At 39.6% G+C, this 15,045-nt stretch overlaps 2 protein-coding genes across 2 annotated transcripts; one reads left to right on the top strand and one right to left on the bottom strand.

The window, feature by feature from the left end:
* The first annotated feature begins 898 nt into the window (after positions 1-898).
* LOC112188403 (titin homolog) lies at positions 899-4,599 on the top strand. The gene is made up of 7 exons (XM_024327511.2): positions 899-1,119; positions 1,682-1,797; positions 1,906-2,024; positions 2,132-2,294; positions 2,380-2,606; positions 2,704-3,025; positions 3,130-4,599. Exons 1-7 carry the CDS (start codon positions 961-963, stop codon positions 4,352-4,354), a joined length of 2,331 nt encoding a protein of 776 aa, XP_024183279.1. The 5' UTR covers positions 899-960; the 3' UTR covers positions 4,355-4,599.
* A 383-nt stretch (positions 4,600-4,982) lies between these two features.
* Positions 4,983-8,229, bottom strand: LOC112188402 (pentatricopeptide repeat-containing protein At1g15510, chloroplastic). Its single transcript, XM_024327510.2, has one exon. The coding sequence runs from the start codon at positions 8,011-8,013 to the stop codon at positions 5,377-5,379; it is 2,637 nt and encodes an 878-aa protein (XP_024183278.1). The 5' UTR covers positions 8,014-8,229; the 3' UTR covers positions 4,983-5,376.
* Between the last annotated feature and the right edge of the window lie 6,816 nt (positions 8,230-15,045).

Genomic DNA, 15,045 nt, shown 5'->3' with positions numbered 1-15,045 from the left:
GCATGAGTCTAATCAGGAAAACCAAAAGTTGAATATCTTGAATGTGGACTTTGTGCTAAAAGGGCCTTTATAAGATGCTAGCTTAAAAGGGTGTGTAGTGTTGATATTTTGTTCAAACTAGAATGATAAAGGAAATCATGGCCTTCAGTGCTCTTTTTTGGGTCAAGGTTCTTCAGTGCTTTTAATTTGAAGAAACTGCACTTTCATTTTTCAAATGTTAACTTCCTAAAAAAAAATATAAAAAAAACAAAACAAAACATCTTAAACTCAGGTTACTCTTTGATTAAATAAATAAATTCAAAGACTGGAAATTTAAAATGTAGTCTAACGTAGTAAAATTTCTTGCAAGAATGATGAATACAATAATTACCAAACAACAAAAAATAATATAATGTTATATGATCATATGATTGTTTAAGAAAAACTTCGATCAAGAACAAATTTTTCAATAAATATCATTATCATAACTTTCGCTATTGGACAGAATCTACGATAAGCATAGTGTACTAAATCTGACCTTATGTCTATAATAATCTAAAACCGATCATAATTTTCTTAACTGAAAATGAAAGTCAATCTATTTTCTAATTCAAAAATAAACTAAATGTGCTCAATACATAATCAGACAAAAAAAAATCTCAATCATAGTTCAAAATGGCAAAAAAAATCAAAGAATTGTAACAAACAAATAGGTCCAAAAATAAAGAGTATAGAAATCCAACATGAGTTGGAGTAGGCAAGACTTTTGTCACAACATTTATTTATCATAAGTTATCTGTGGACCTGCCCAGCATCTAGCCGTTGCACCTCTACCGTTACCTCACCACGTGGCATCTCATTTTTGAATTTCTCCCTTTTTTTTTTTTTTTTTCTTAAACCCTATTTGACCGTTGAACCTGTGCCCATTACTCTGCTAGAACAATACGCTCTGTTTCTCTTCTCTTCTTCCAGTTGAAGACGATGGCTTTGGATTACGCATTCACACAAGAGGAACTGAAAATCGACGACGGCGTTGGGTACCCAAATGCCTACGCTAAGCTGTGCCGTGACCGCCGCGCTGGGTTGTATAGTCATGGCCCTCCCTTCACTTTCATGCCTTATTGTCTGCAGCAACAAGAGGTATGAGAATGTACCCTTTTTAAGTTTCTGTTTGCTTACCTAGGAGTTGAGAGTGAGATTGAAGAAGAAGAAGATTTATAATTGGGCTTTAGGTCAGAAAGTTTATGTTCAGAGAATTCAAGATTTGGGTGCTGATTTGGGTCATAGGAAACAGAGAGAACGCTCTTTTTGACATTCCTGTTTGATTACTCATAAATTGAGAGAACTATAGGAAGAGAAGTGCAAATTCAGATTTGGGTTTTTGAAAACTAGAAAAATCAGCTCAGGATGTGCAAGAAAATTGGAGAGAGATTTTGATTAATATATTGATTGTGGGAAATAGTATGGTCATTAGGTAGTTCCATCAATTTGATTCGAATTTGTGGTCTTAGCCTGAAATATTTAAGATCAGCTTGAAAGTGGGTTATTGAAATTGAAGTATGAAATTTCCAATTGTTTTTGAAATTCCGTAGTTTATTCTATGCGTGGATTTGCATTAACTGGTTTCGGATTTTGTATTCGATAATTGGGTTCTCTTTCGTTTCTGAGAATGCTGGTTTTCGTGATGTAATTTGGTTTCCAGGATTTGAGAGCAAGAGAATTTGAGAAGATGTTTCCCATTGTCGACCCCAAGGCAAAACCTACTGCCAGGCCCAAGATTTTTGTTAGTCTTCTGTGGAAGCAGCTCAGCCACCTTGGGTAACCCCTCTTATACTTCTGTACATAAAACCTTCTTAATGAACAAAGTTTGGGAGTTAAATGATGAATTGATGATAATCCAACTTCATTTTCTACTTTGAATCTCAGGAATGCTGGATTTGATCCTGCAGTGATTCGAGTAGACCCATATGGCAATGTTCTGTATTACCATGCTGATTCTGCTTCTCCTCTTTCTTGGGATATAGATCATTGGTTTCCTTGCTCAAGTATACTACTCATAACTTGTCACTCACTACTCTCTCTCTCTCTCTCTCTCTCTCTCTCTCTCTCTCTCTCTCACATAAGTAACCTGTGTTTTTTGATGAAAATTTAGGGGGAGGATTGACTGTGCCAAGCAATTTGAGGATACTGCAGTGGCAAGCTTGCGATAGGAAGCATAACAAGCTAGAGTTTCTCATTCCATGGTGGGATTTACAGTTGGGCATATCTGTGAACCAGTTCTTATCCATTTTTGCTTCTTCCAACTCAGATTTCAGGTAAGACTACTTGCACATGTTTTTCAATGTAAAAACATGTATTGCTGATGATTTAGTAATTTGTGTGCTTCTATGACTTTTGCAGGCATAGGGCATTCTCATTTCTCTTCGCTGAAGGTGAAAATGAGGAACTCAATTCGCTACAGACTGTAGATTCACATTGTTTTCCACAACATTTTGAAGAATCAAAAGAGAATGTCGGCTTAGCTCCGGCTGCCATTGTTGTATCTCGAAGGGAGTCATATGGCTCTTCATCTGCTTTAAAATGCCTGGACCACAACAAGCAGATACGGCCATACTATCCGGCAATTGGTTAGTGCAACTGCTCAATGATTTTTAGTGTGCTTCTCTAGTAAAAACAAATATCACAACCTTGTGTTCTTTTCCCGTTTTTATTTTATTTTGTTAGCTGCAAGAAAAGTGAAGCCTACTTTTTCAAATGAAAATGAGGACCCAAACTTTGTCATGAACCCCTACCAAGCCATTGTCATGGCTCGAGATTCCCTTAAACAAAGAGAAGAAGCTGCAAGGATGCAGGCAGAGATAAAAAGCTTGGATGATGAAGTGAACGAATTGAGGCAGAAAAATGAAGATGAAAAGGTCACCATTCAAAACTTGGAACTGACATTGATAAAGCGTCGGAGAAGGGCAGAGAAGTGCAGGCGGCTAGCAGAGGCACAGTCATCATATAAGACTACACTCGAAAAGATGATTCGAGATGCTATGCACCAGTAAGATTGAGCATTAATAACAATATCCGTGTAGAGGGCTTGTCATTTTCTATTTCTCTTATACTTCTGACAAATTGATTATTCACCTCTCTTTTTTCTTTTAGGTCTGTGCTTTACAAAGAGCAGCTGAGATTGAACCAGGCAGCAACTAATGCGCTCATGGCAAGACTTGAGGCACAAAAGGCGATGTGTGATGCATCAGAGAGCCAACTCCACAAGAAATACAAAGAGAGAGATGAGATTGAGAAACAGATAAGGCCTGAATGGGAGCATGCGAGGAAGAGATCAAGAACCGATGATAGCTTGAATGAGGAGAGTGAAAGTAGGCCAATTCTTTATCTACCAGGGATTAAGCCAAAGAGAAACTTACACAAGGAACTTCGAGTGTTTCTGGAGGAAGAACAAAAGGCATCTGATGCTGCTTTATCACAGAATGAAGATGAAAGGCAAATAGAACTAGCTGAAGAGATTAAAAGACCTACAAAGCAGTTGTCCATTGACAACCTAGGGGAGCATGGAAGGTTCATTGTTGAACTAGAGGATGAAAACTCATTAGAGCACAAAATGAGAGCACTGGAAATAGAAGGGAAGAAGCACAAGTTTCAATTTCCGGTTGTTCGAGAACCAGAAATTGAGGAAGATGAAGAAAGCAGGAAACAGCGTGGAAAGGGGAATGTAGAGAAGTGGCTTCAAATTCTGTTGGAGAGTTCTCCAGAAGAGGAGTTGGATTCTCAGAATGATGAAACAAACGGGACAAGTGATATACTCAAAAAATTGAATTTGAAGTACCCACAGAAGGAGGCGAAGAATCTGCAGTCTCCAGAAGCTGATGCCAAAGAAGGTATGGCACTAGTAAATGAGAAAAATAAGCAGTTAATCGTCCGAGAGAAATACGACAATGCACAAGAAATGGGTTCTGCTGTTGAGGGAGTTGTTAGCAGGAAGAGCTTTGAAGGGAGAGAAAGAAGGGACAGAAGTAATGGAGAGGTCAATGAGAAAAATAAGCAGTTAATCGTCCGAGAGAAATACGACAATGCACAAGAAATGGGTTCTGCTGTTGAGGGAGTTGTTAGCAGGAAGAGCTTTGAAGGGAGAGAAAGAAGGGACAGAAGTAATGGAAAGGAAAGAAAACTTGCGAGGTCTGAGAGTGCAAGAGTCTTTCGACGAATCCCATCTTCTCCATCTATTATCTTGGGAATGAAGAAGGGTGTTGACTGCATGAGAAAGAAGCCCATTGTAAGTAGTGATGATGAAGAGAACTATGCTATGGAAAACAACAGCTTCATGAAGTCATCCATGAAGACAATCAAGAAGGCGGTGAAAATGTGAGCAGAAGTTCAGTTCCATTTGTCCATCGCTCAAAATTGTGTATTCATTCTTTTTCTTGTCCATTGTTATTCCATTATCATTCTTTTATAGATATTTTTTTTTTTCGATTGAAGAGTGCAAGCATAGGCGTTGACGCCTTATGTGAGAGAATAAGAGTGTTGGGTATTCTGTTGTTGTGTTGGCTTGTGTGAGACTTTATAACAGCTTGTTGTCTTACTAAATAAAATCAAGTTTCTTTTCCTTCTCTCTGCAGTAATTCATTTACTCTATTTTTCAAAAATAAAGATCCATTCACGTTTCTTACAAGATCTTGGTTTCCAGAGTACTTAAATGAGCTCTGCTAGAAGAAAATGAAGAATGACTAGAAAAGAGTAAGAAGATTACCGGATACAGAGCCATTAGACATTGCCAGGAGCTGGAACGGATCTGTTATATCATAACTAGTTCCGGGCAAGTTCACTGCATCTTCATTTTAACACTCGAACCACTAAACAAGGCTTGTATTGCGATAATGATTTGTTGCAGGAGGGACAAATTTTATGAGGTTGCTCATATATCTGCCAGAAAGGTTACCCTGAGAGTTGTGTTAAAGCATAAACGATGCTACAAAAATAATGAGAAAGACATATTCAACATGGTACCATATTTGTTTTTAATTAATCACCCCCTTTTCAAGTTTCCAGGGAATTATGTATATCACAAGTAGAGAACAAGACTACACTATACTAACAACTGTTGTAAGATAACAATGCCCTGAGGTAATACCAAAATTTCCTTTGAAGAGCCCACAATCCAATCATCTTTTTCTACTGCACTATAATAATGGCCGTTCCTCCTAAACTGAGATCTCAGTTGAACACCATCTTTTTATCCCAATTTCCATGCTTCTTTGATATCTGCTTAGCACTTTGTAGACTTTAAAATCAAGGGGTTCTCAATGATCCAGAGGCCCGCACTGCTAGTTGTTGAGTATGACCTGGAGGTTGTCATGTCTGAATTCTACTCAACATCTGTTTAACATCTCACTTATCTGGCTTTCCCCAATAACCTTCATCCCCACAAGTACAGAAGCCATCCTTAAAATGGTGGAATTTTTCAGTATCCCTTACACAAATCTCCCGGCGCACAACCTTAGAGATAAATTTGACAGTACTGTGACAGCTTTGGCACATATAAAGATTCTTTGTCACCCATATAGGCGTCCCCGGGGCTGTATTAATGAGGCCAAATGCAACTGCTAGTCTCTCACTGTGTCCACAAAAGATCTCAGCTTTTGAAGCTTCAACTTCATCTTTAAGCCTACTTTCTGGCTCTGTGAAAGCCAATGATCTCATTTTCTCATAAAATCCCTCCAAAACTGCATTAAGTTCCTCTATTTGAGGGTGGAAGTTATCGCCACTTAGGAAAGCATGAACTTTTCCCTTTACCTCAACCCAACTGCACCCGGGATCTACAGTTAGCCCCCTCTCCCTCATCATGTTTCTTACCACTGCAACTTCTTCCCACATACCACTGTCTGCATAAAGGTTACAGATAAGTATATAATACCCTACACTTTGGGCATCCAATTCAAATATTTTCTGGGCTGCAAGTTCACCAAGTTCAACCTGCCTGTGGATCACACAAGCATTTAACAAGGCTCCCCAGATAGCTGCATCTGGATTTATAGGCATCTTCTGTATAAACTCATGAGCTGAAGCCAATTGCCCAGCGCGGCCAAGTAGATCGACAATGCAGGCATAGTGTTTCAGATTAGGTGCAATGCCATAATTAAGTTTCATGCTAATGAAATACTCCAAACCTTCACTAACCATACCAGACCTACTACAAGCACATAGTAGCGCCATAAATGTGATCTCATCTGGGTCTACCCTTGACTCAGCCATTGTGTGGAATAGCTCAATGGCATTCCTTCCTTGCCCCCTCTGGGCATACCCAGTTAGTATGATATTCCATCCAGTGACATCGTTCTTGTTATGGTTGAACTGGTTCCATGCGGATCCCATCCTTCCACACCTTACATACATGTCAAGAAGGGCATTGGGTAAAAAACCATCAAATGCTACACCACTCCTTAGTGCATGAGCATGAATCTCCTTTCCACACATCAGAGCTCCTATTCTAGCACAAGCAGCTAGGACGGAAACCAAGGTAATAGAATTTGGTTTTAACCTGAGTTTCATTTGCCGAAAGAAAATTAAAGCCTCAAAGCACCGATTGTTTATCCGAAGGCCGAGTATGATTGAAGTCCAAGATATGACATTCTTTCCTGGGATCTGGTGGAACACTTCCAATGCTTTGTCAATGCATTTACACTTAGAATACATATCAATGAGAGTATTAGCAACTATCACATACGATATGAGCCCAGTCCTGTCAGCAAGCTCATGAAGCTTGATACCCATATCTAAGTTCCCTAAACAAGCACAAGCAGATATAACACTGGCTATAGTTATTTCATCTGGCAAAATACCCTCCTGCTCCATCACTTTGTAGGTTTCCACAGCCTTCTCAGGCAGTGCGTTATTCACATAACCCGAAATCATCGATGTCCATAACACCACATCTTTATCTTCCATCCTAGAAAATACTTCCTCCGCTTCCCCCAAATCCCCAACAACTGAATACATCTGAATCAAAGAACTACACACCGAAACATCGTCCACCAACTCTGTTTTCAAAACATAACCATGTATTTCCCTCCCTAACTTGTCATCACCAAGAACCTCGCAAGCAGATAACAAACTAGTCACGGTCATCAAATCCGGATCAACTGAATTCTCCCGCATCATAAGAAACAATCTCAGTCCTTCCAAATACTCCCCATTCTCAAAATACCCCGAAATCATTGCATTCCAGGAAATCCTATCTCTCCTAGGCATTCTATCGAACAGCACCCGTGCACTACCAACCACCCCACATTTGACATACATTGTAATCAAAGCATTCACAATATCGACATCCGACTCAAACCCAAATCGAATCACATGCACATGAATCTCCCTCCCTCTCGCCAAGTCCGGCACTCCCCCACAAGTTCTGAGAACACAAGGAAACGTATACACATCAGGCACAATCCCAACCCACAACATTCTATGATACAAGTTCAAAGCCTCATCGAAAAACCCGGCTTTCGCATACCCACCAACCAAAACATTCCAAGAAAACACATCCCTCTCACCCATTCTCCCAAACACATACCAAGCATCAACCAAATTGCCAAACCTCACAAACATGCTCAACAACGCATTACCAAGCCTAACGCTCAAAAGGGTCATCGAATTCGATATGCACTTGTACACACGAGCCCCATCCTCGTGTGTTCTCTTCCACTCGCATAGCCTAACCAAAGCAACATAAGCATCTTCTTCCACCTTAACCTGAACCTCCTGCATAGAGTCCAAGAGCTTCAGAGCTTTCTCGAGGTTCCCATGGCGGCAGAGCTCGTTTAGGTCGGAGTTGGGGTTCTGGGTGTTGGTGGTGGTGACGGAGGAGGTGCTGCAGACAGTGAGTTCTTGGGTGGTTTTTCTAGAAGAAATATGGGGACTTTGGAGCTTGGTGGAGAAGCTTAGGGTTTCGAGCTTGTGGGTTTTGGGGAACTGAGGATTTGGGAGGTGTTGGCTGTGAGGAATTTGAGAGGTATTAGCTGAAACCGCCATTTGTGGGCACTGAGAGCATTGTCCGTGTTCCAAAGAGGAAGAAGGGGTTTTGCTGGAGGTTTAACGGTTAATGGATAAAATGTATATTTTTATGGACAAGAAATATTATGATATTGTGTTGTCTGATTAACGACCGGATTAACGGCCACCGCAATTTATTATCAAATCTTTGTCTTCTTAAAAGCAACTCCACCGATAACCACTACAGGGTGGAGTTCCTAAATTTTTTTCAATTTTATTACTCCTTAAATCTTTATATATTTTTATAAGTGCTTCTATTAATAGAATGGAAATAATAACTCCAACCACAGACATAAAGGAGTAAAAGAAGGGGAACACCGGATATAACGTGGTTCAGCAAGGTGCCTACGTCCACGGGGCAGTAACAACAAGAACTTCCACTATGATAAGGTGTGTACAAGAGATACACAACTTCAAGAATACTACTTGAAGGAAACTCTCTCTCACACACACTTGTTTTGCTACCTAACAACTACAACACTCTCAACTTGGAGTGGACATTCTTCACTCTCTACTTGGATGAAGATGAGAATGGATTGGATCAGATGAGATCGGACATCGGATTAGACTTGATTGGAATGGGCAAATGATCTCTCCTTATATACACTAAGGAGGAACCCTCTAGATGACTTCATGAATGCTCCATTCAACCACCTTCAATTAATGCTCCTTCATGAATTTTCCACATTCATCGTAGTCCATGCACTTCAAACTCTAGAACCAAGAAATGTTTGACCCTCATAAATTCCTTGTGGGAAACTAGAATACATTATTCTAGAACCAATGGATCATTCATGAACATTCTTTGAATTTGGTCTGGATATTTAACAATCTCCCCCTCCAGACCATTCTGGGGAAATGCGAAGTGAGACTTCTACTTGAAGTACATCCCAGCGAACTTGTTGCAATACTCCAACTTCTGCTGTGGAACCACTTTGGTCAACATATCTGAAATATTTTTGTTGGTGTGAATTTTCCTCAATTGGAAAAACTTCTTTGACACTGCATCTCGAATCCAATGATAACGATGATCAATGTGCTTAGTGCGAGGGTAATACATTGAATTTTTACTCAAGTGAATAGCACTCTGACTATCACAATGCACCACATAATTTTCTTGCTTCACACCCAACTCTTGAACGAACCTTTGCAGCCATATTCTTTCCTTGCCAGCTTCATTTACTGCTATATACTCAGATTCTGTGGTGGATAAGGCAACACACTTATGTAACTTGGATTGCCATGACACAGCTCCCCCAGAAAATGTAACTAAGTATCCAGAAGTGAACTTTCTATTATCAAGGTCTCCTGCCAAATTTGCATCTGTGAAACCTTCCAAGACTGGTCCTGATCCACCAAAGCACAAACACAACTTTGAGGTGCCCCTTAAATATTTGAGTATCCACTTAACAGCTTCCTAATGCTCTCTGCCAGGATTAGAAAGATATCTACTAACAACACCAACTGCATGTGCAATATCAGGGTGGGTGCATACCATAACATACATAAGACTACAAACAGCTGATATGAATAAGGGATACCTGTCATCTTGTCTTTCTCCACTTGTGTAGTAGGGCATAATCTTCTACTTAACTTGAAATGATTTCCTAGAGGTGAGCTTACTGGCTTAGCTTCTTTCATGTTGAACATTTCAAGCACCTGTTCAACATACCTCTCTTGTTACAGCCATAATTTCTTCGCCTTCCTGTCACGAGCAATCTCCATGCCCAAAATCTGCTTAGCTGGCCCTAAGTCTTTCATATCAAATGACTTTGATAAATCTGCTTTCAACTTGCGAATCATAGAAACATATTGGCCCACTATCAACATATCATCAACATAGAGCAAAAAAATTATGAAATTACCTCCAGTAAACCGCTGGATATAAACACATGGATCTGCATCAATTCTCTTGTACCCATGACCCACCATGAATGAATCAAATTTCTTGTACTATTGCCTTAGCGCTTGCTTAAGCTCGTATAAACTTTTCTTCAACTTGCAAACCATGTGCTCATTTCCCTTAACCTCAAAACCTTTCGGTTGCTCCATGTATATTTCTTCTTCCAAATCACCATGAAGAAATGTCGTTTTCACATCTAACTGCTCCACCTCAAGATCCATGCTAGCTGCCATGCCCAAAATAACTTTGATAGAAGTCATCTTGACGACTGGTGAGAAGATCTCATCAAAATCTACTCCTTCCTTCTGTCCAAAACCTTTCACAACCAAGCGAGCCTTGAACTTTGTCAAATGTTCATTCTCATGTCTCTTCAACTTAAACACCCATTTATTTTTGAGTGCTTTTCTCCCTTTAGGAAGCCCCACCAACTCATAGGTGTCATTCATTAATAAGAACTCCATTTCAGACTTCATGGCCAACATCCACTTATCACTGTCTGCATGAGTCTTTACCTCCTCAAAGCATTCAGGCTCCCCATCATAGGTCAATAGAATGTATATGGAATATGGATCATCTCCATCACTAGAGACCAAAATATACTGTGAAGAAGGATACTTGGTACTTGGCTTTGGCACTCTGTTGGATCTTTGAACTGGTACTTAGGCATTTTCTAGTTGCTCCCCCTGATCATGATTCTCTTGATCATCATCTGCAGGTTCTGCAGGTTCTGTTGCTTCTGCTTTTGCCATATCAGGAATATTTTCATTTACCATATCTTGAGCTATGTCACTAGGTTCTTCTTAAAGCGGTGATGAATCGTAGGTGAGGCGGTCTGCATGTTCTACTTCATTTTTGTCAAAATCCGCAATGGTTTGATTGTACCTTCTTGGAACACCGCATCTCTGCTTCTAAATAACTTCTTGGCCTTTGGATTCCACAACCAGTAGCCCAATTCTTCATTGCCATACCCCAAGAAAGATTCATGGCATGACCTTGTCATCTAGCTTTGATCTTTGCACCTTTGGTACATGTGCAAATGCTTTGCACCCAAACACCCTCAAGTGGGAATATGAAGCGCTTTTACCAGTCCACAAGCCTTCGGGAGTCTCCAAGCCCAACGGTACACATGGTATTCGGTTGATAAGGTAACATGCGATTGTCACTGCTTCACCCCAAAACTCTTTTGCCAGGTTGGCCGTCTTTAGTATGCTTCTCACTTTTTCTAGAATGGTGTGGTTCATCCTCTCTGCTACACCATTATGTTGTGGGGTGCCAGGAATTGTCTTCTTGTGTTTGATTCCATGCTTCGAATAATAATATATGAACTCGTTCGAATTGTACTCTCCGCCATTGTCACTACGAAGACATTTGAGGGTTCTTCCTGTCTCCCTCTCCACCATGGCATGAAACTCCTTAAAGGTTTGGAACACCTGGTCTTTTGATTTCAACAAATAAACCCAAACCTTTCGTGAAGCATCATCAATATAAGTGACAAAATATTTATTATGACCTAGTGATTCAACTTCCATGGGGCCACATACATCTCTGAGTGTACTAGGTCTAATACATTTTCTTTCCTTGTAAATGTTCTTGTGAAACTAAGTTTATGTTTCTTACCAAATAAACAATAATCACAAGGGTCAAGTGAGGCACCTTTGGCAAAGGGAATTAGAGACTTCTTTGCCAAAACTTGCAATCCCTTCTCACTCATGTGGCCTAGCCGCTTGTGCCATAGACTTGGAGAAGAATCGTCTACAACATTCAACTCTCCTTTGCATATCTTGCCATATGTCTTGTAGAGGGTGCAACACATCTTCCCTCTAGCAACCACTAGTGATCCCTTGGTAAGCCTCCACTTTTGATCACCTTCATGATGATGAAATCCTTGTCGGTCAAGCACACCGGTTGACATCAAATTGAGACGTAGACCAGGAACATGTCTAACATCTTTCAACATAAGCTTATTTCCCAAATCGGTCTCAAAACAAATATCTCCAATTCCTGAAATCTTGGAGTAGCCATCGTTGCCCATCTTCACAATCCCAAAGTCATCACCTTTGTATGTAGTGAAGTACTCCAAGTGTGGAGTGCCATGGAAAGAGGCTTCGGAATCAACAACCCATGCAACACCGGGACAATCATCAACAAGTAGACATTCACCTTCAAGACAAAGTAACTCACACTCATCATAAGACACCGAAACTGCAGTGTTTTTCGTGTCATCCTTGGGTTGATGAGTATTGCCATCTCGACCCTCCTTTGGATCCTTCTTCAACTTGTTGCAATTCTTCTTCATGTGGCCAAAAATACCACAATGATGGCATTTTCCATTGAATCTTGTTCTCGATCTTCTCACACTCCTTCCATGGCCTTTGGGGCCTTTGCTTTTGCTCATTCCTCTATTCTCCGCCACAAAGACTTGGCTATTGTCGGAGCTTGAAGATTTTCTTCTAGTTTCTTCATTCAACATGTTACTTTTAACATTATCCATAGAAAATACACCATTTGGAACAGAATTACCGACAGTTACAACGAAGGTCTCCTAATTGTCCGACAACGATCCCAATAGCAACAAGGCTTGCAACTCGTCATCAATCTTCATGTCTATCGTGGCCAATTGATTGATTGTACTTTGGAAGTTGTTGAGGTGCTCGGTCACTCTAACACTATCTTTGTACTTCATGTTTACGAGCTCCTTAATTAGAAATGCTTTCTTGGCAGCGGTCTTCTTCTCAAACAAGGACTCCAACTTCAACCACAATTCATGTGCATTGGTTTCATTGGACACATGGTGGAATACACTATCATCCACCCATTCGCGGATATGACCGATGACTTTGCGATTCATCTTTGTCCAATTTGCATCTGAAGTCCCTTCTGGCTTGGCCTCCTCTCCTTCGATTGGCTCATGCAAATCTTTGCAATAGAGAATATCCTCCATTCTCGGCTACCAAGTAATCCAATTTGAGTGGTTGAGTCGGATCATGGTACTCCTTTAACCTTCCATTCTAACACCCCACTAACCAAGGGCTCTAATACCACTGTTGGGAAAATTAATAGAATGGAAATAATAACTTCAACCACAAAAGGATAATATGCAAAGAAATAAATGAGTAAAGGAAAGAGAACACCGGATATAACGTGGTTCGGCAAGGTGCCTACGTCCACGGGGCACCAACAACAAAAACTTCCACTATGATAAGGTGGGTACAAGAGATATACAACTTCAAGAATACTACTTGAAGGAAACTCTCTCTAACTCACACACTTGTTTTGCTACCTAACTCACATACTTGTTTTGCTACCTAACAACTACAACACTCTCAACTTGGAGTGGACACTCTTCACTCTCTACTTGGATGAAGATGAGAATGGATTGGATCGGATGAGATCGGATATCGGATTAGACTTGATTGGAATGGAAAAATGACCTCTCCTTATATACACCAAGGAGGAACCCTCTAGATGACTTCATTAATTCTCCATTCAACCACCTTCAATTAATGCTCCTTCATGAATCTTCCACATTCATCTTGGTCCATGCAGTTCAAACTCTAAAACCAAGAGATGTTTGACCCTCATAAATTCCTTGTGGGAAACTAGAATACATTATTCTAGAACCAATGGATCATTCATGAACATTCTTTGAATTTGGTTTGGATATTTAACACTATTCATACTTCCCATATTAGTAGCTAGACCTCATCTTATTTTTGAACATTTATAAATCTCTTGAGATTAAAAAAAAATCTTATTTTGCGTCTCTCATATCCAGTTTCTTTCATCCATGCGTCTGGTCTAGTTTCTCTAAGCCCCATATCGTCTCTACCCTCCTCTCTTTATCTAACCTCTCTTTCTTTTGATTCACTAAAATCAGAGGCATAACAGAAGAAAAAAAAAACACATATACACAAATAATATATTCAATCAAATATTAGACATTACATTGCAATAAGCCTTTATGCACAACACCCAATTTCTAAAGGGCCACCCAAACAACTTTATGAGGCTCCACCGCTCCAGCAAGCATATGGAAAAGATCAATTGATCAAGCCATTTTAATCAACTGGTGTTATCCTTTGTTGCAAAATCCTTAACGACCCCGTATTTATCTTTGTCAAGTTGATGTCTTTCTGCAACTATTTGAAATTGGGCATCATCTTCTTTGTTTGCTACCAAATCATTTTCACAAATGAGAGGAGGTGTAGAGAAAAAACATAGAGGGGCAAAATTGGATGTTTGATGGTAAAAAGTATCCAAAGAGGGCCAAATACTATTATGGGAGGTATGAATAGAACCACCCAATTCTTATTCATATTGCAATTTAAAAAAATGTGCAATAAAAATAAAAATAAAATTAAAAAATACAAAATCGCCTAGGTGCCGCCTAGTCACCTGAGTACTAGTCCTATGGCCACCGCCCAACTAGCATCTAGCGATTTTTAGAACCATGGGCATATAATTAGTACTCCAAAACAAAGTTAAACGCTACATAGTAAATGACCACTTAAAAAGGTAGTAGTACGATTAAGGTATTACATTTACGATAAAGTACACATACGATTTCTCAATTTATTTAATATAGCGTCTTTAAATATGTAATTGATACATCATGGATTATTATGACTATATTAATTTAGATATAGATATAATCTTAAATCTGTTATCGCAGGCAGAGTCTTGATCATTTGGTTGCATTTATACCTGAGGGTACGGGGGGCTTGACCTGCATCCCAATTCTGGGTTACAACCTCTTCCATAATGATTTGCATCTCCATGCCTGCAATTCTGAGGATGCCTCGAGCTGCATCCAGGAATTACTCCATCATCTCTTTCAATAGGTCTGTAGTGTATAAATTGTGTGCTATCTACTTCTTCAATCAAAACTAATGCAAACATAATTAGGCACAAAACACTCATTTCCTTGAACATGACCGCCATAATTTAATATTAGTTTTAATTATGGATGGCAAAAGGTAAATGAGCTTTTTCAAAATTTAGAAGAATAACTTTCATCCAAAAATAGGCACAAAAAGAATCGAAGCCTTAGAAGCACCGGTTTGAATTTGTCAATTATTGTTTTTGAAACTAAACTTGTTATTGCCTAT

Source organism: Rosa chinensis, chromosome 2, assembly GCF_002994745.2.
Source record: "Rosa chinensis cultivar Old Blush chromosome 2, RchiOBHm-V2, whole genome shotgun sequence".
Classification (NCBI taxonomy): Eukaryota; Viridiplantae; Streptophyta; class Magnoliopsida; order Rosales; family Rosaceae; genus Rosa; species Rosa chinensis.
The sequence above is the reverse complement of the archived record's forward strand: the minus strand, read 5'-3'. Positions and strand labels throughout refer to the sequence as shown.